This window comes from Pygoscelis adeliae, unplaced genomic scaffold (genome assembly GCF_000699105.1).
Source record: "Pygoscelis adeliae isolate BGI_AS28 unplaced genomic scaffold, ASM69910v1 Scaffold172, whole genome shotgun sequence".
NCBI classification, from domain to species: Eukaryota; Metazoa; Chordata; class Aves; order Sphenisciformes; family Spheniscidae; genus Pygoscelis; species Pygoscelis adeliae.
The window spans coordinates 2,212,451-2,233,599 of NW_008824338.1; the positions used below are offsets into that span (position 1 = coordinate 2,212,451).

General features: G+C 39.1%; 1 protein-coding gene across 10 annotated transcripts in view; it reads left to right on the plus strand.

Annotated features, from left to right (window-relative positions):
- Nucleotides 1-21,149, plus strand: part of EYA4 (EYA transcriptional coactivator and phosphatase 4) — a 159,631-nt gene that overhangs the window by 93,660 nt on the left and 44,822 nt on the right. For 4 of the 10 annotated variants that reach the window (XM_009319061.1, XM_009319060.1, XM_009319063.1 and 1 more), the window contains exons 4-7: nucleotides 11,248-11,372; nucleotides 12,338-12,421; nucleotides 12,810-12,845; nucleotides 17,708-17,800. In XM_009319061.1, the coding sequence (XP_009317336.1) occupies nucleotides 11,248-11,372; nucleotides 12,338-12,421; nucleotides 12,810-12,845; nucleotides 17,708-17,800 (338 nt within the window). The remainder of the gene's footprint in view (nucleotides 1-11,247; nucleotides 11,373-12,337; nucleotides 12,422-12,809; nucleotides 12,846-17,707; nucleotides 17,801-21,149) is intronic. The other 6 variants (XM_009319066.1, XM_009319067.1, XM_009319069.1 and 3 more) reach the window with 4 other exon arrangements.

Sequence of the window (21,149 nt, forward strand, 5' to 3'; positions counted from 1 at the left end):
GCGGGGGGGGGGGGGGGCAGCGGGGGGCTGGAGCCGTGGCTCTGCCCGGGCGGGCAGGTATACCCCCACCGCGGCTGGGGTGTCGGCATGCAGGCTGAGCTGGAACTGGAGGTGTTACAGATTTGCAGCTGGTACCTGCCCCTTCTTGTGGCTCAAGGGGATAATTCGGGGTGGGGGGGATTGTGCCCTAGAGTCCTCAGCGACACGTATTTATTGACTCTTAGAAAAATCACCTACTTCACCCCAAATTAAAAAGGTACATAAAAACTGTGTGTATGCTTTAAGTCTCAAATTATAAAATGACTTGGGGAAATCAAACAGCGAAGCAAAACGAAATGTAATCATTTGATATCAATTGTAAAGGTCGGCCAGCATGAGTACATTTATTAGGGCATCATTCTCTCTCTCTTGCTCAGAATAATAGAAATTGTTTTGAATGTACTTAGTTATTTGAACGTACTTAGGTATTAAAAGTAAATGCAATAATCTCCCTGTTCTTTCAGGTGTGCAGGTAATAAGGTCTCCTGGAAAAAATGAAAAGGGATGTGTGCAACACATCTAACGTACCTTGCCAACTGGAATGGTTATGCCCAGCTACACCTTATTACTTAACAGGAATGATCAGATGCTGAAGCAGTTAAAGCATCAGGCAGTCAGAAAGTTGCATATATTTATTTTATATTCTAAACCTAGCTCATTGTTGTGACTGCGATTAGAGAACAGAAATAATTGCTTTTGACACAAACTGTTTTGGAGCCAAACTTAATGTGCTCCACATGAGGTAAACTACAGAATATTTGTCTTGGGAGCCAAGGTAAAGATCAGGTTTAACTTTTAAGGGGAACTTCACCGTTAAAAGTGAGATGCGTTAATGTTTCCCATGTTAAGACTGCTTGCCAATAACTCTCAGTATTTTATATTTACAAAAAAAAAACCCCAACCCAACCCAGAGAAGATGCAGAATGCTTGCCTTAAAACGTGAAGTTTGAATGGAGCATGAAAACTACAAGTTTTTGGCAACTGCTGTATTCTGCACAGTCTGTCATCATAACTCATCCTTTCTGGAGATGGATGAAGTTCTTGCAGGCCCCTGTACTGGTGGCTAAAGAAATTACATTGAAATGAGGTATGATAACTCTAATACAGCACACCTGAAAGAGCTTCTTTTCCCTTGGGCAGTCCCTGACGAAGAAGAACCATGTTTCAATAACTACTTTGAAATTTAACAGACATTTCAATTCAGGGTAGGTCAGACACAACCCACCCTCTGCTCTCTTGTCATGAAAATGTGAATTCATACTTACATCATGCAGTCCAGGCTCCACTGAAGCCAACAGCAAAATTCCCAGCCTTTCATCCTTGATTTCCCAATTTTCGATTTGCTTAAATATTGTCTTACATGAATAAAGTTGACATTATTATATTGCAATTAATAATGTTATTACTATATTGCAATTAACAAATGGAGCTATGGATCAGGCACCAATATCTGGACCCAGGTATCCCAGCTGTCCCATTTCCACTGGTGGTGGTGGTTATGCGGCAGGTCAAGGGAATGAGGTGCGTTCCCCCTTGCTGATAGTGTACCTCGAGCTACTGCACAGACAAGCCAAGAATGAAGGGTAACTTGAGAGGTACATCAGATCTAAATGGAAGAGCTACCCCATCACAAAAGCAGGTCTTCAGCACCCTAGGAAAGGGTATGAGGAATTATATCACTTTCTCTCTGAAAAAGGTAGTTGGAAGATAACATAGCGATGAAGTTAACCCTAGAAATTCCTCTTTCTCACATGTGGGTGAGTACCAGGGATTTGGGGGACCTTCTGTGCTTTGACATTTCTTTCCATCTCAGTCTGCCATTAACATGTGGTTTGGAAGAGGGCATTTCCTCTCATTAAAGAGCGAAGGTGCTAGAGCACCCCCATACTCATTGTCCAAGGGAAATCAGGGCTCCAAACAGCCCTTTCAAAACTCCTCTCATCTTTCCACTTAAAATCAGACTGTCATGCCATGAGGAACACTGCCTTGTGTTTTCCCTGAGATGTTTTGAAATTCCGTGCAGTAAGCAGTGTGGCTTGAAAGGCTATGTCTTACAAAGGACAGGTTAGCAACAGGCTAGTAATTGGCACAGCTGATCATCTCCATGTTCCTCTGTATATATGAGAAATAGTCTTTGTTGTTCAAATTAGACTTAAAAACACCAAAGAAAGACTTAGTGAGATTCTCCAGTCATCGGGTTTGTTACCTGTTCCTTACCTCCGACCAGGTCACTTGTCAGAGATGCAGAAAGGACTCTGAAATTCCCAGCAGATTTTTCAGACGGGACTCTGAACAGTTCTTCTGCCGAAGTTGTGGCGTAGGCGGGAAGGCCACAGGCTTGCTGCTTGCATTTCAGCCATCTCCACAGAAGTGTTTGTTATTTGTTTATGACACAGCTCATCATGTTGTAAGAACCACAGAATTTGCAAGTGCCGATCACATCTGGAAGTGATCAGAAGTGGAAATGGGAGCTGTTGGGTGAACTACTCTTTGAAAATGTGGCCCTGTGATCCAAAGACTTGCGTTTAGATCTTACGTATCTGTAAACCGGTAGTCTGTATTTCACGTAAGTTGGATACTTGACAGCTCCCTGCGGAACCGCAGTGTCATTATCGCTTTTGATTTATTTAAATGCTCACATAATGACTTCAAAACCTACTTTAGTCACCTTTTTTTAAGTAGCAGGTTAAACATGAGTTTAACCTCCTGTGTACCTTTACGTATTTTCTGTTCACACCAGGATTAGGAACTGTGCAATGCAGCCTGTGGACTGCAGGGTTCGTGGCCAAGCTTGTGGCAGCGTGTGAAACGTGCCCCTGCCTGAGCCCGAGCTGTGGCATGGGATCATTGCTGCTGCCATTGGGGCTGTGCTAGGCACGGGTTTGGTACGTGCCAGCTGGCGCTCAGGCATGCTTCGGTACAGCCCAGGTTCAGGATGGGCCAGCCTGTACGTGGTCTAAGAGAACTGAGCTCCCTTCCGTTCTCTCTGCTGTTCCATCAGTCCCTGGTCCTCGACGCTTATTAGTTTAGATGTTCTCTGTCTGGCTCCTAGAGTGGTTTTCTCCAACCAGCTGCCTTTTTCTTTAAGAAGACAGGAAATACCTGTTCAGACACCACATTACCTCTTTCCAGATACTTCCTCCAGTGCCTGGAGCATTAGACCCTGAGCTAAAATCGTATCATATCAAACCTGTGGCTGCCACATTCAGATAGCCCAGAAAAGAGATCTCAAAGGCTGGGATCCAGCTGGCCAGAAGGTATCGCTTTGCCTAACTTTGCTTTTTGTGTGTGCATCAGTTTATTACATCAGAATATAATAGTTTCCCATATAAAACCATCATTTGCCTTCATCAAGTCAAACCAATCCCAAGCTGCAGGGTGGGGAGGTGGGGTGAAAGGGGACCCATATGGAAAAAAAGGCTTCCCTTTATCTACCTTTTCAGTGACAGCCTGCCCATTTCGCTAGTGTAGACCTGTGTTTTGTAACTGAAGAAATCTCCTGAGCATAGAGAGGGTGAGCTGGAAGTTTATGCTGAGGTAAATAACTTAAGTTCAGCCTCCCCCTCCTCCCCCCCCTTGTCTTGATTTTTATCTATTCATTTTAATACTTGTTGGCTTTGGACAAATGGACTACATGTCCAACAGAGGAATCCAGAAATGGTTCCTAGAAATTATTCTATGTTTTATCCACAAGTGTGGAAATCCAAGTTAATTTTACACTGTCTTTTAATTGTGTCAGGGAAATGGCATTCATTCCCAATAAAAGTCAGAAAGCAGTGAGAAAATAACTTAATGTGAATTTGTGGCCAACTGAACTGCACTAGAATAGACAGTTTTCTGTGGTTTTCTGGAAACCACATTAAATGACATTAAATTGAAATAAAATGTCTCAGTCAATAAGAAACCAGGGAAACCATACAGTTACTGACTTTTAAGCAAATAATAGTTTTCAGCAATTATACAGCACGACAATCCAAGCCTTCTAAATTTATTGCTGTGTTTAGTCATCACCAGAGCAAACCTAACCTTTTCACCTTCATTTTATTCCTCAGGCAGGAAAAGAAAATGTCGGTTTTTCTTTTCCAGCAAAAATAAACTTGAATTTGTAAGCAATTATTTTTCACAGTATTTAGTCATATTTTCTCACTAGACCCACGAAGAAATCCATATATCCCTTTCAGTAAAGCAATATCTGCTTATTCCTATAGCAATAGCTGTATGCTAGATTAACAAAAGCTATGGCCTTTGGTGTTTGCTCATGGGGTGAGAAAAGAGGGAAGCACAGATTTAACGAAGACAAAAAATATCTTGACACCTAATTGTCAGGAAGCACAAAGAATCTCAAGGTGGCACAGCGTTAAAAAAAGAGGGTGATACCAAAAGTTTAACTGAGGAAGTGGGAAGGGGGGTTGGGGAAGAAGCTGCAGTGCTGTTAAAAGAAACATCCTTTTTCTCCAGCTGTGAATGGCATAAGGAGGCACACTGCAATGCTGGCCTTTGTCACCAAACCTGCTTGCCCACGTTCTCAGCCGAGCCCTCCCCAGCGAGTGCATCCCGAGCGCTGACACTGGCTGCCTGTCAGACAGCCCCTGTAAAGTAATACTGTCTGCATGAGGGTTTTTTCTCCTGGAAAAACCTATTAGAGCCCGAATAGCCAGGAGAAAGACAATAGGCGTGAAAGCAAAACTGAGATACAATCACAACCAGTGCCACTTTATGTCCCAAAGGATCGCCTAAGGAGTCCCATCCTCTGCAAGATAAGCAGTATTGTTGAGATCTAAAAAGCTATTAAACAAAATAGGGCAGTTTGGAGTTTTCCTCTAATTATTGTTGCTTTGTACTGGAAGAATCCTCTCCACAGTGCTGTTATTGCAATCCCTGGGTAGAGGCTATTTCCCTGTGAGCTTGAACTCACGCACTGGGATGCTGCATGATGATATTCAGGCTTGTAATTAATCATCCATATTCATAAGGACTCTACTGCAGTCCTCACTGTACAGTTCTACAAAGGTGAACTTCATGCTATTTTTATTATTTATCAACTCTCTGGTATTTATAAACATTGCAGAAAACTCTAATGTTGCAATTCTTCATTTCACTCAGGTTTCCTCCCTGTGATACCCTCTATCTGACATTGGTTGTAGATTGGCAGAGAAGTATTTTTTTTTATTATCAATGTGGCATTAGTTTTGCTTGTTTCTCTTACTTTTTTAATATGAAAGTTGACACCCTACTTACAAAACCACGAGAAATAGAAATTATGTAGCTAGAATCCACCTTCTCATAAATGGTTGCAAAAAGTTTAGCACTTGTTTTCTAGATTGTTAAAAAAAAAAAAGTAATAAAACTCTGAAGAGCGTTTGCTCGTTTTATCCCTGTAACATGACATTTTTTACTGCTTCTTAGCACTGTATCAGATCACTTTACAAGTTAAGAAATGAGGCCTCAAGGAGAGTGGGAAGGAGGTCTTGCTAGTGTCCAGCAGTATTATTTGTTTTTAACTCTCTGGCAGGCTCCCAGAATTCACATGATGGAGGGGCATGCTTTTGTGAGATTGTGCCTAGAATAGCAAAAGATTTGCTATTTTGGCCATCTATTAAGCTTGAGAAGATACACAGCAGGGGTTGATGAGCCTGGGAAAACAAGAGAGGCAGTCATCTCAATGGAGCAAATTTATCTCATCGGTTTCGCTGTTTCTTCATTACCCTTTACAGTGGCAAAAAAATGACAAAAGCTGCCATACACAGCGTAAAAGCACCTGGAAAAGAAAACATTATTCACCTGTATTTTAGGGTTGGTGTAATGGTTGGAAACGTTTCTCATTTGAGGAGTGTTCTTATGCTGTGTGTTGTGTTACACTATTTGTGGAAGTCTTTGGTGGAAAGATGTTGGAAAGTTTTTTATTGCGCATTTATACACTTATACACATGTATGTGTGGATATTTAGCACCAAAGAATTATTAGAAGTTTGCATGTAGCTGTGTGTTCGTGTACATGTATTTGTACGCATGTGTGCATTCCCGTGAAACCTGTCCATCATCCAGAATCCCTCTCTCTCCACCTTCTTTGTTACTGCTCACTGTGGTCTTTGAGGACTGTTAAAGGGTTGGTGTCACTTATTTTTAATTGCATTATTTACAGTTTGTGTAGGTGCAAGTAAACATGAAAAATCCCTGGCCTAATTGTGAATGTAATGTGTAAAATACAGTTTTCTAAAAAAAAACACCCTAGGAAAAAACTCTATGATGTATCTATTGTTATTGATTGTTTTAAACTTTGTTGCAGATTTTATGTAGATTTTATTGGACTAATGACCAAGAAAGATCTGGCTAAAAAAATTTTCTGTGGGAAATGGAAAGAAAACCACCCCACTTTTCTTCAAAACTGTGTAGTCGGTCAGAGAGCTGAGCTGACAGCAGTAGGAAACAGATTTAGCTGAGTCTGAACAGATCTGTTACCCAACTTTCATAATGTTCTAAAAGTTAATTTTAAATAAAGGGAAATTCCCTGTTTGTTTAATTTCAGAAGCTCCAAGGTAGCTGACATCTTAATTGGACAAGGCTCCAGGTTTCTGTGAGAAAGTTTGGGATATGTAGGAACTAGGGTTACAACAGGAGGGATGTAAGAAAAGCAGGGGAAAACTAACAAAAAAAACAACCCCAACCACCCCCAGATAATGTGGATCTTTGCCACAGTGAAGTTTAGTAAAGATTCTGCTAAAGAAAGTTATGTAGACAACTTCCTTTTAAAGAATTTTAAAAAGAAAAATCTTTTTAGATACTTGTAAAGAACTTTGTTCTGATTAATTTATAAACTAAATTAAATTATTCAATTTTAAATAGCCTTCAGCTAATCCTTCTTTCAATTCTCTTTTGTTTGGGATTTGCTGCAAATGCTGCACAGTGAGGAATTAGTATTTGTAAAATGTTGTGTCTAGATTAGGATTTAAAGTACTTTGTTTTCACATTAGAATATTTATTCTTCTATAAATCTTTGATAAATGATTTCATATTTTCAAGCTTGTTAGTAAAAAAGTTTGAAATACAGCAAAAGTAGATTATGTAGAAAAAAGTTCACATTTTAAAACATGATCTCTTTAAAGAAGAAAATTATCTAAATATGATCTATTTGTAGAATTCATTAATAATCAATGGAATTTTGAGTTGTGGAAGGACCCAGCTCTTAGTCCATGTTTATAGTATTTTAATTGGAAATGCAAATGGATTATAACAACTCAGATTTTCTGGAAGTAGATTTTAATTCTGCCGAAGAAAAGCGGCGCACAAGTGGATATGTGATTGTAACGAGAGAAAAAAAATACCAGGAATTTTAAAAACACAACCCTAGAAGCAAGGCTTGAACTTTTTACCTTTAAAATAATACAAGCAAAAGCTATACAGAAATGCAGTGATGCAGTTGTCAAGTTGGGCAACCATAATTAGCCGTACTTAAACCTTCCTACACAAGGTTGGGTTATGATGCTGGGCTGTGCACTCCAGTGGTCTGGGATGCATCACAAGTTCTGTTCAGCTGCCGTTGTAAAGACAGGGGGAAAATTCTCCCTTTGGATGCTGTTCCTTAACCCGCTTCTGAACATACGTTAACTCCTGAAAAGACGTCACTTCAAGCCAGGGAACAAAATGTGGAAGGCCCAGGATTCACGCACAGCCATCTTTCTGATACAAAACTGCTTCAATACGTTGGTGTTGTCCACGTCCAGGTTGGAGTTGAAGCCTACGGCGATCTGGGAGGCTGTTCTGTGCAAATGGGATGTTTTAGAGGCTTTTCCAGTAAGCCTCTAAAATGATCCACTAAGCATGTGCAAATACCAATTTTCGAAGACTTAAAGCGTAGCCAAAGCAGAATAAAAGGCAAATCCATCTTGCCAGTTTTCAGGTTTTCGCTCAGGAGCTTGGAATCATGCTAACGTTCTTCAAACAAACAGTCATGAGAAAATTAAAACATCTTCTTACCAAGTAATCTGTTTCCTCTCAAAATTTATCTTTTGCTACAGTTTAGCATTTTACTTAATTACTCTGGAAAGTAGTCTGAGACAATGCAAGAGGGGGAAAAGTAAAGCTCAAACAGTTACGTGCCTGGCAGAGAACCAAAAAATGGAAAATAAAGTTGTACGATGTATTTTTTTAAGCAGCTTTAACAATAGATTTTATTCTGTCTAAATTGAAACACACTGCATTTACTAGAAAACAGTCTTTAATAAATAACTGCATGAACTTAGAAGTATTAACTAGTCCTTCAGAGATCACTCTTTTTTACTTTTTTTTTAGTGCAGGAAAACACATACTGAACCCGAACCTGCTTCTGATTAAGTCAGTGAAAGCAGGACTCTGATAAACATTTAGTTTGACAAAATGAATTCAAGATGTTGGAATTATTTCATCAATTTTTAAAGCATTTTTTCTGAATCCTCCATTCACTGAAACTGTAAGATTTTAGTAGGTCTGTGACATCTTCCCAAGAATTTTTTAGGCTAAAGATAAACTAAATGCATCCAGAAAGGTGAATTGAATGACATCTGTTACACAGAGGGTAACATGTGCACTTGAATAAATAAATTACATAGGGATATATTAAAATAATCCCCTTACTTGTTCACACAAGATAGAGCACCCAGGATAAGTATAACGTATACACATGGTTCTGTGAAACTTTTTATTGGTTTGGATATCCTTTTTATCCTTAATAGACTACCAATAAGTGCAAGATGTCTTTTACTCATGGAGAGAAAATGTCTATTTGTAAATGTACTGCTTTAAAAATAGTATTAGTTAATTAACTTGCCATGTCTTTGGACTGGGATGCCATTTGCTATGGAAAACAAATATAAGGCAAATAAAATACTTTTCTGCACAAAAGGTTTCATACTGATATGGAACAAAAACTGTTCCTTTTACAAAATCCAATTGTTTATATTCTTTGCCAAGCAAATGAAAGTCAGTGGACTTAGTTTTCTGATTAAGAAAATCTGATTCATTTGAGTGTGAAAAGTGCTTAAGATGGATACTTCTTAAATACACTAGTTAGGTAAATCAATGATTTTGCTTATGAAATATTGCTGAAGCGTTTGCGTCTGTGGCCATGATATATGCCTGTCTGAAAAGAAATTACTGTAATTTTCATGCTAAACAAAAAAAAAAGAACGTGTGAACCTTCTAAACTAGAACTGCCTATTAGGTCTCTCTGGGCTGATCATACTTGAACAGGAAATCATGACACTTAAACTGCTAAGTGAACACGTGGGGAGTATTACACTGTGTATGCAATGAAACACACTTTGTTTATTTTGTGTAGCATTCTCCTGCTCCCTTAAATACATACGAGATGGAAACTCACAGACTTTTTTTAACCTTTAGCTGCTATCATTGTATAGAAACTACTAAACAAAACCCGATGGACTAGTAAACCACTTGAGTTCATTTTATTTCATCTAACACTGATCACATTTCCAGTAGACAATAAATATAATGCACTGCTGACATATGTGTAGAAATGTATATACAATTAGATGAAGAAATCCCGGTCAAGGCAGCTCAAATCTCAGTTTATGCCTTTGCATTTCCTTGAATATAGCTATAAAATTCTTACCTGCTGATGCATGGCCTCCTGCAATATCAGTTTTCCCCTGCTCATCCAGACTGCTGCTGGGGAGGCTGCCCTGCCAGTGGAGTATTGGTGTACCTCAGGCTTGATTTGAGCATTTACTGGAGTAAATGAGATTCTCTGCCTGGGCTTTGTGTGCCTTTGGGTAAGGCCTTGGTGCATTTTCCCAATTGAGATGTAGTATTTCCTGCATTTTTGGGAAGATATTCAAGACAGAACAGCTCTAAGTCTGTGTCTTGGGTTAAATAAATGCAATGAGAGGCAAGCTAAAGCATCCAGGAAATCAACAGAATTAGGAGCACAACATGGGAGACAATTTCATTCTGTGTTTTTTTTTTTCTTTTCCTAATCTTGGAGAAAAAAAATAGATTCAGGCAGCAGATCCATACTTGTTGGAAAGATGGTGGGGGTTTGTTTGTTGTTTTTTTTTTCCCCAGAGGAGGATGTGTGGAGCACAGAAGATAGACAATTTCAAAGACAAACTTGCAATAAATACTTAAGATGCTGGGTATTGCCTTAACAATTTGCCGCTGCTCTTCCTGCCCAGAATATCAATATACAGGAGCAGTTATTCTTGCTGAGCTATCCCAACCGTTCATCTCTGTCCTAGCCATTTCAGTCTTCTACAATGCAATTGGGCTTTTACAGCTCTGTAAGACAATCTTTCTGTTGGTCTTTGTAGTATACATGTGGTAAATGGTTCTCCGGTCACAGATGGGCTGGCCACTTTGCTTATACATAGCAAAACTGTTTCTTTGGGGAAAAATCTGTGTAATTAATTTATAAATGAAGCAAGGAAAAGGCAAGCACACACTCCCAATTGGATTGCAATTACCAGTCTAACAAGAAATGTGCCTTGTCTGCTTTGTCTGCTTTGTCTAAGAAAGGCAGACTTGTTGTCACTGAATGAAAGCCATCCACAGTCCCCCAGTATAACTGTGACGCTGAAATCCATTGCGGTCTAAATCCACTTGAAATTTTACAGAATTCCTAGAAATGACTCAGAAAAAACAAACTATCAAGTGAGCTAGTAAGAATATATGCATTTGTAAGAGTGAAGAATCTTCCAGATGTACGTGAAAGTTCTGTTCATTCATCTGTATGGTCTGATTTAGCGTGGATGCAGTGACTGCTGGTGGTTGGAATACAGATAATGGGAGGCAGAAGTTCCTATTCTGACTTTTTCTGTAATGACTGACTTTTCACTTAATTTCTCTGTTTTCTTCGAAGAAATACCTATATACGTGCATTTATCCGTTTATCCCTCCATCTGTCCATCCATATATATGCACTCCCTCATGCACCGCTTTTACAAGTTCTTTGAGCAGTTTCATAAGCCTGTGGCATTTACTTCGTAATACCTAAAGGAAAAGTGAAAAATACCAGCCTTGTTGCTGTTGACATCAAATTATTAGCTACTTTCTTAGGTTTGGTAAAAAGCAAGGAAGACCTTAAAGGAACCTGTATTGATTTGTTAATCTGGCTGCATTATAAACTCTCCATGTAAAAAAAGTTGTTATAGAAAAAGCAGATTATTATAGGTAGTATTACAATACATTTAAATACTGTCACCTTCTTCTTTAACAGGTCTATGGAAATGCAAGATCTAGCCAGTCCTCATAATCTTGTTGGAAGTAGTGATGCGCCGGGTAGTTCCAAACTGGATAAACCTAATCTCAGTAGCACATCAGTTACAACAAATGGGACAGGAGGTAAGTATAAGACACTGCTGGCACATAAAAAGTTTTGGCTAGTTTTTAGTCATATGCATTTTTTAACATAATTTCAAGGATGAGCATAAACCCATTTATAAACCCAGAAGAATTACGAAAAAATGGCAATCATACCACATTTGGGTTAATTTAAAATCTCTGTCAGAAGAAGTGCATCAAAATTAGGCTTAGGTAATTTTTTTACCTGGTGAACTTGCTAATACCATTTCTTGGCAGGTAATGCAAGTTTGTCATAAAGAGATTTTTAGATTTTCCTCAAAAGTAACTGGTTATTACTGCTGTATCTATTACTGTGGGGACAGCACTACCATGCAGCTACAACACAGATGTTCCAATGCTTTCAGATAATAGATTCTGCCATAGCTGAATTGGAGCAGCGGGAGGCAGGGTACCACATTCTGAGATGGAGTCCTGATCTGATTAGTGTCCATGAGAGTGACACCATGGATACGAGTCAAGCTATAGCGCCAGCCCTCTTTTTTGGAGCTTATATGTCGCTGTCTATTTTAACAGTTGGCACCAAGAAAAGTTTTCTAGTTTGTTCTTTCTGGCCACAATGTAAAGCATTTTATTCACTTATCCCTATTTAAAAAAAGAAATCTGTCAATGTCAATAAAAAGAGTATGTGCATGTGAGGGTAACAGAGCTCTGCAGAGAAGGGCTCAACTGTTAAAGTTCAACCTATTTATATTTTTAAATAGAATCCTTATTCCGGCATAAAGAGAAGGTGAAACTTCAAGCATACCATTAAAGAACGCTAATAACTAGATGCCGCTATATTATACTTGCATAAATAAACCAGTTAAAATAATACTCATAAAAACAATACAGTGCAGTTAAAAGACTTGGCTCAAATTGCAAAAACACTTACCGGCCTTGAAGACTGTTCACATACCCTGAACAGACATTGGGACAATGAACCGTTATACCATTCCTGTTCTCAGGAGACAACATGACTGTGTTAAATACTGCAGACTGGTTGCTGAATTGCAGTACTCCCTCTTCTGCCACAAGTATGAGAGACCCTGGTACAGTGCATGTGTGTGGTGGTGTGTCTCCATGACTGCTGTGTAACATCTCTCCTGGTTCGCTCTGTTCTTTTGTTATGCGGTTTGAACATTTTCATGGGGTTCCCTCCCCCGCCTTTTTTTCCACCCCTTCTCAGAGGCCTTTCCCACAGCCAGAAAACTGGTAGGAAGTTGCAATAAATAATTATCTTTCCATACTTTGAAAGTCATTTGATGAGCAAGGAGAATTTAACTCATTTAAAATTAGCTTAACTGTCTACATGCTCTGAGAAACTGGGAGAGCCCCGTGGTGATCAACGTCGCTGGGAACTGTCAGTAGTCAGCATTGCTGGAAGTCAGACCAATGGATTTTCCACAGAATGCCCATTTGTTTTTCTTTTATTTTTAGGTACAACATTGCATGATTACCTGAGCACAAACCAAGGTTGACATTATTGTTACTACTCTTACTACTACTTTCATTATTAATTAAAGCTTATGTCTAGTGTGCTACTGCATGTAACTCGCCAATTCACAAACATTTGGCCAAATTTTCCAAGCTGTTGTTTTCATTTATGAGTTTCCTCTCATGTATTATTAATCGTTATGAGTTATAACGATTAATAATAATTATATATGGGACACTGTTGCAGTACCTATGGGATTAAGCATAGGTGTAAACACACGTCACCATGACTCTCTACAAGCTGTTACACAGGTGCTTAAGCTGTGCAGGTTTGGGCTAAAGTTAGGAAGATTTCAAAAAGTTTCCTTTTAAAAAAACTCTCAGAATTAGCTTGCCATTTGTAAGCCACATGTCTAGAGGCAATTTACCCAAAAAAAGCTCAGACTTGAGCACAAAAGATCATTTGCACTAGAATAACTGATTCCATGTGAATGCCCCTGCTCAGTTACAAGAATTTAAGGAAGGACTGACCTGACTTAGTCTGTCACCTCAGTTAACTGTTCAGCATGTTCAGATAAATGTGGAAGGTAGTAATTTAAGTACTAATTATCAGTTGTGAGGAAATGTAATGTGAAAGTCCTTGCATTACTTGCATTAAATCTGATTTTCCATAGGCAGTAGAACTTTTAGATCTGTGCTTCTAGTTGAGTATATTCATAGGAAAACCCTTAAGGCTTGCTAAAAGAAAGAGGAAAATCATTCTTATGACAAGCTGTGTGGTTTATTGTTTTACATGAGCTTTTAGTCAGACTTGTTTGCTCTAATACCCATTGCACTTGCTTGTCCTGCTTCACGCATAGTAGTAGCATCTCTTGCCCCTAAAACTCTGTGTTCATTTTCAGTCCTTAATGTAGAGAGGTTCTTTAGGAAAAATAAGAGGTTCGCAGAGTGGTAGTCATGTTGGTCTACTAAGTCCTTTCATCAAGTGAAGAACTTACGGTGTGGAAGCTGTTGCCTGTTGGGAGCTGTATTCTGAGTTCATCTTAGAATAATTAAGTTTGGAAGGGATCCCTGGAGGTCAGCTGGGCCAAACCCTGCTCAGAGCAGGGTCAACTTTGCTGTTAGATCATGTTGCTCAAGGCAGCGTCTAGCTGAGTCTTTAATATCTCCAAGGTGGAGGTGCCACAGCCTCTCTGGGCACCTGTCCCAGGGCCTGACTACTCTCACGGCAAAGAATTTTCCTCTTATATCTAATTGGACTTTTCCCTTGCTGCAGCTTGTGTCTGTTGCCTCCTGTCGTTTCACAGGGCACCTTTTGAGAAGAGTGTGCCTTTGTTCTTTGTCATCTTAGCACCTTCCCATTAGATAGCTGCAGGCAGCAATTAGCTCTCCCCGCAGCCTTCTCTTCCCAGGACAGAACAAGCCCAGCTTCTTCTGTCTGTCCTTGCACATCATATGCCCCAGCCCCTGACCATCGTGGTAGCTCTACTCTGTTAGCATGTGTAGTCTTCACTGTTAGCAACACTCAAATATATTTCCACCTTGAGATTGCTTTTAATTTTATTTTTACTCTTTCAGTATATAAAAAAATTAAAACTAATCCACACTTTAAAAAATAGAATATTAAATGTATAGTCTTTAGAGTATTCATCCAAAATGCTGGTTCAAACTCTGAGTTCTTTGCATTCTGTCTAGAGCAGTTGCCGTAGTAGTATCAGAACCATGCTTTATCTCCCATGTGGGAAACATAGGGATGATTCTGTGTTTTTAATTGGTGTCAGCTTTTATTTTGATTTCCGCTTTAAATGTTCCTGGGTTTTTGATCTGATGTTAGAATTCTTTTTTTTTTTTTTTTTGTTAGCTTTGTGCTTTTTTCCCCTCTTGGTTTAATGACATGCAAAATAAAGAAAGAAAGGTAATAGTCCAAATGTCTAGCTACACTGAGGAAAGACCTTGATGAATTCCTCACTCTGATAAAATCTGAATGTAACAAAGTAGAACTGTTTAAAATCAAGCACATATAAAAATACTTTCTACATGTATTTTTCAACAAAACTCAGTGCCAATATGATGTTTTTCCTCAAGTTAAGTACATGAGAGAGTTTCTTTCGGTTTAGATCCTTTTCTGCTTGACAGGAGAGAAAAAGTTGGTGACTATTGGTGCTGATGGAAGTGCACTGCAGCTGGCATTAACCAGAACTAGACACAACTCTAAAGTAAACATTTCAATTCTTTACTGACGTTTTTGTTAAATAAAACAGTTAGGCACATACTGGAGTGTCTTTCTGGATGCAATACTGAACACAGGTTTGTAGTTCGGTATGGGCAAGAGTGGAACACCTTCTTGAACAGAAACAGATAAAGGTACTAAAAAGTAGGTTTCTTCATGTAGGTAAATGTCCATACTCTGCAGAGAAAAGAGGTACGTATCTTATAAAGTAAAATATGACCAAAGATCTTCAGAGGGGAAAATACAGATCTTTTAACTTAGTGTGTTTTTTCATTCTCCTACTGAAATACATACAGACATCTGTTTATAGTAACCAGAAAACGAATTTAGTTACTTTTCATGTTTCAGGCAACAATACATGTGCCACATGACTGAGAGGCCTGATGTTCAGTGGAGGCAATTGTTTTGTGACAAATGACCCTTAAGCTTTTTCTTGATGTATATTTTATTGATCTGATGAAAATAAAATCACATCTTTCTCATCAAAATAGAGAAATGGGAATGGTTGATTACTCTTATGAATGACTTTTTGTTCATTTTGTGTAATTTTTGTCACAGCTTTTTTTTTTAATCAGCAGATAATAGCCTGCAAAATGACAAGGAGTGCACAGCAGCTTGAAAAAATGTGGCTAAAATTCTTCCCTGATGATTTCATATTGAATTAATATCCTGCTGCTTGCAGGGAGAATATACGGGTGTGGCGGTTTTATTTAAAGAGAAACGATAATGAAAAGAAGTCTACATTTAAAAGGCACACATTCAAATATTTTTAAGTCTCGCACAGTAAATGGAAAGACACAACTGTATAACTTGTGTAAGCAAGTGCTGCTTGGTTTCCTTAGCACTGGGGCACCAGCGACACTGCAGGGCACTCTCCCTGTCACAGACACAAATACATGCCGATTTCTCAAATGTTCCCTGCTTGACAGGTGTCCCTTTGAATTCAGCGTAGGTCACTTGTGCAATTGTAGATATCTGCAGCATCCCATATGACTTACTGAAGTAAGATCCCTTAAGCAGCGTGACTGGAAATTGGGTGTGATATCGTAGGAGAGTTAACTCACACAGGGCCTGTCACAGGCAGCCATACTGATAGCTGTGCAGTTTCCCGCTGAGCTCCTCATTGTGCTCACAGACACAGGGAGGAATAGGGGTATGGTTCTGTAGGTGTTGTTTTCCCATAAGGAAAACAAATTATTTAGCTCATCCACTACCTTTTCATCTACAGACTGTAAGAGGGATGGTGAACTCGAGGGCAGCTCAGGCTGTATTTGGACTGAATCACCCTCTGGAAGTACCTCTCTTTCTCAACTGGACGTAAAGGGAGATTAGTATGCACCTAATTTATGTGCTTAAGTTAGGTGACTTGAATCCGAGCCATAGTTTGTAAATACATTGCCAGCTCAGAACATGAAACTGCCCCCCTCCCCCTTACTGTTGCCAGTGAAGTCAAACATGGATGCAGTGATGTTGACAGACGAGAGCTTTGGTCAGCTTAGCTGATGTCCCTCGGAGGCGTCAGGTAACCAGCTGGCAGAAAATGCCTTTGCTTGGCATATGTTAGACCTGCTGGGGGGGGGCTCTGCCAGCCCGGCTGTCGCAGCAAAGGCTTCTCCACAGATCCTGGACTGTGTCCTTGGAATTTCCATACCTGGCATACGACCACAGTAGTGGCCCATGCAGGTCCTCATTGCCACTTAGCTCTGCGCCCCCGGGCAGCAACCGGTCTTGTGATATCTATAAGCAAGTTGCTGATAGATATGTGATAAATGCTGACACACACACCTAATTGACCTTCACAAAGCAATTGTGATAATATGTTGATGGTTTCCACATTTGCCAGTCAAACATCTAATAAAAGCTGCAGTGTATTCTGTACAGCTGTTTCTTACCACCTCAATTAGAAGGGTGATTCCCAAACTTCATTACAAAAGTCCATGCCAGATGGTCTGTTCAGGTAACATATTAAACTATAAAATCTAGATTGCCTCTGTGGTGCTTTCAGTTATAGCTTGGATGGTAAGAGTGCATGATGATCCATAAGAAACAATTTGAGTTCAGAGTGGACCCAAATGTTTGGTAACCTCTGAGTTAGAAGCTGACTTGTCATGGCTGTCATTTGTGTCCTACTCTAGTTCTTCTGCTTTTTTTTCTTTTAAACTTCTCTATTCATTTATGGAAAATTGCTTGCTGGTGACCTAGCTCAAAAAACCCCCCACAGACTCTGTAAAAGGGGAAAGGGAAAGGCAGAATGCTGGCACTGTGAAAGTAATTTGCTTCTGTATGAGCATGAAACCGTATTATTATTATTGTTTCACTTGTCAGGCAAAACTATTTTTATGTGCTACATCCCTTGACAGCTAATGTTTCCTTCCTCTCTGCTACTCTTAGGGAATTGTTAGAATCAATTAGATTTAGGTTGAAATCTCCCCAGAAGACATTCCAGTTGCTAAAACCAATAGATAGACGAACGCACAGATAAAAAGCTATGTAGATGCATGGCCCTTCCAGACAGAGCAAGTGTAGATTGTCTCAATACGGTGGTAGAGCGAAGGTCGAAGCTGTTGCACTGCATGCTTGTTCTAGCTGGACTACCGCTAGTGAGACTGGCATGAAGAGTCCAGTATAAACTTAGAAGTAAAATCTCATGTCTACTTATTCTTCTATGTAGTGTCTCTTCTTGCAGTCAAAACAGAACCCATGAACAGCAGTGAAACAACAACAACAACTGGAGATGGATCGCTTGACACTTTTACTGGGTCAGGTAAAGCCATAACAAGATCACGTATTCTTAGATGCATATTAATATAGCATTTAATAACCTTCACTAATGAACATTTCACTGCATGGAAGAAATCTTTAAAAAACTACAATAAAATAACATTTTAATACATAATAATAATAATAATGATAGCTTTTTCATTTTTGTAAATTAAAATCTACAATTTTCATGAGCTATGATCTTAAGCTTTAATGGTGCCTAAGATGATTACTGTATGCAAAAATCTTATAGTAATAATGTTATTATTGTACTGTAGATTTTTCTCAGTGTTAGTCTTGTATGATCTTAGGAGAAAAAAAATGGATTGTATTTGTAACAGCCATTCTAATTTGTAAAATTTAAAATCTTAAGGGTTATATTTCAGTGCTAATCTTTTTATTCCTATCAGCAGTGTGTTAGTTTAAACACTGACCAGATTGCCATAAGCTACTTCCTTTCCATGAAAATAAAGTCTGTATTTTACTTTAAATAATCATGTTTCAGTTACTTCTTCTTAAAAAATTCAAACAAACAGCAATTTTTAAGTAGATTCCTATAAATTATTAAAAGGTGATGAACTGTGGAAAAGTATAGGTAATCCGCCTCCTAATCATTAAGCTGAATCCTGCTAATAATAGTATCAGGGAGGGAGAATAGATTTTGCATCTGAAAATACCAGTTCAGTGATGGCCTGACTGAAATGTCACTGAAGCCAGGAATCGTTGGAATCCACACTGGTACTACTATTACTTTGGTAGAGTTAAGTAGCCAAGCCCTCTTTAAAATTTTTTGGAAATCACAATGTTTCTGTGTAATGCAAATGTTTTAAAAATTTAGTTTATGTTTCTGGAATTGTTTTTTAAGCATCAGTAAATGCAGATATACTCCGAAGTTGGTTATTCAGAAAAGTATTTGTAATAAATTTAGTGCCTGAAGAAAAGGTCTTTTGTGAGATGTAAAGCAAGTGTATACTATTTCTGACTAGAAAAAATGAAAACACTGTCCTCATTATGATAATACTGAAAGGAACCCCATCAACTTAAAGTCTTACAAGTTCTATAAAAAAATTAATAGTCTTGGCTAAAAATTAGCTTTCCTTTTTCACTCTGTTGTTACTCTGTCCTAAAATTGTATTAGAAATTATTACAGATTATAAAATGTCCAACCATACATATGATTTTATCATTGTTGGTGAAATTTTATCAGGTTCTGCCATGTATTTAAGATATCTGAGTTGGATTCCATGTGTAAAACATGGCTAAGGCAACATTTTCATGAAGGGGTGCCAAAAATTGCAGCCTGCAGTTCAAGTTTAGATAGCTAAGTAACAGCTTGATTTCCCCAGGTGCCACTCACCCGTTAGCTTCCACTGACTTCAAAAGAAGTGCTGAGATCTCTTCACTTCAGAGATTTGGAAACAATCGGTGCCTCCAAGAAAAGGCAGGAATTTGAGCCTTACACATTAATTTTTGTCTGTTAGCCACCTGCATACTCAAAAGAAATACGAACCTGATTCTCAGTTTAGGCCACAAACTGATGTATCAAATGAGTATGGTCATTCACAGTGGGAAATCAATAGTCTGCCTGTCTGGGTGATGCGCAGTCTTCATCATCAGAATGAGACGCAGAGCTGCCTTGATAAGAATAAATCCATCACTTTCACACTTGCCTTTTACTGGTACTTGCAAATTGGACAATTTTGTTGGCTCAGTTTTGTGGAAGAAGTGCTAAAGAACAATAAAAACTCACCAGAAATGTATTTCTCTGACTTTTTAACCTAACTGGTTTTTTGGGAAGTTTAATGGGTTGCCAAAGACAATAAATACTGACTGGTAGAAAGATGTCATTTCAGACAAACCAGCTGCAACTGAAAATAATGCATAAGAAAGCCCAACACTGAACAGTTAGTTTTTTCCTAATAATCAGTTACATACGTGCGTTATTCCCAACTGTGACAAGGTGATAATGCTAGTACTTTCCTGCAGCTTTCAGATCACCTGTGAGCTTATTTCGTGAGGATGCCTAGGCATATAGGCCACTAGCAGGGATATCACCTACTCTGTCTTAAGCATAGGTCAGGAGGACTCAAGCATCCTTTGTTGAGTAGAGAAGGATTTAGGTATGTTATTAAATATCTTATGAAATGAGACATGGGTGAAAAGAGAAGTCCTTGTGCTGAGACCCATTTGAGAGTCTGCCATGCAGAAATCCTCTCCTTCAAATATTCTACCCATTAAAATTGATTTCCGTGCTCCAAGGGCAATCAAAACCCGTGACGTGTCCTGGAGCTGAGCAGAAGGCTGAACGAGCCCTGTGGGGTGTAAAGTAGCCAGCTCTGTCCCTAATGACCAGCTGTAACACAGAAAGTGATGGTCAAACAGATTGTGCGAGGTATAGGGCAGGAGAGACAGATCAGGCTTCACAGGTAACTGTGATGAACCCCAATTTTTGATTGAAAAGTTGAAAAATAAAGCACATCTATCTCTTTACTTTGGAGTGACAGTTGCCACAGTGGCCTTGCCCAGGCCATTGGGCAAGCTCCTGCTCAGAGCTGCAGCTCATGTGTTGCAGCTCACACTCAGGGCTCCGGTTCCTCCGTCCTACAGAGCTGCCCCTGGGAGAAACTGTGCTCTTAGCAAGGGTTAGCCAGGTGGAGAGTCACGTTGCGCACCCCTCTTCCTCCTCCTCTTTCTTCAAAGAATGACAGTTGGTAATTAATATCGGTATACTCGATTTGAAGCTTTGTGGTCCTGCAGCAGACTCCCATTGGGGTGGGTATTCACAGGATGTGGAGAGCTGAACAGCCTTGAACTGAGCATTTTCATACTCTGTGAATTTGCTGCAGCTGCTGTACTGTGAGTGCCTGCATTCTTGTGTTTATATTGCGTACAATACTGGATTAATTTGAGAACTGTTTATCATTTTAATGGAGTGGAGAGAGAGAGATTGAAGTTCTCATCATCCTTTTTACTTACACACAAAAAGGATATAGAAAACAATTTCTGAAGGCTATAAAGGCAAAGTTAGGAAATGCCACTGCTGTATAACCTACGTTTGGTCCCCTTGTGTGTAGACATTGTGATTTGTTATTTAAATGAGATCCTTTTAACCTAACCTCTTTGCACAGAATTTTCCAGATGCGTAACGAAAAAATACAAAATTCCAGCCTGTGTTAATATACTGAACCCAACACATGCTATCAGAACAGTTTATGGTGTTGTGGTTTAACACAGCAGGCAGCTAAACACCACACAGACGTTTGCTCATTCCCTGTCCCCACAGTGGGATGGGGGAGAGAATCGGGGGAAAAAAAAAAAATAATAATAATAATAATAATAATAATAATAATAAT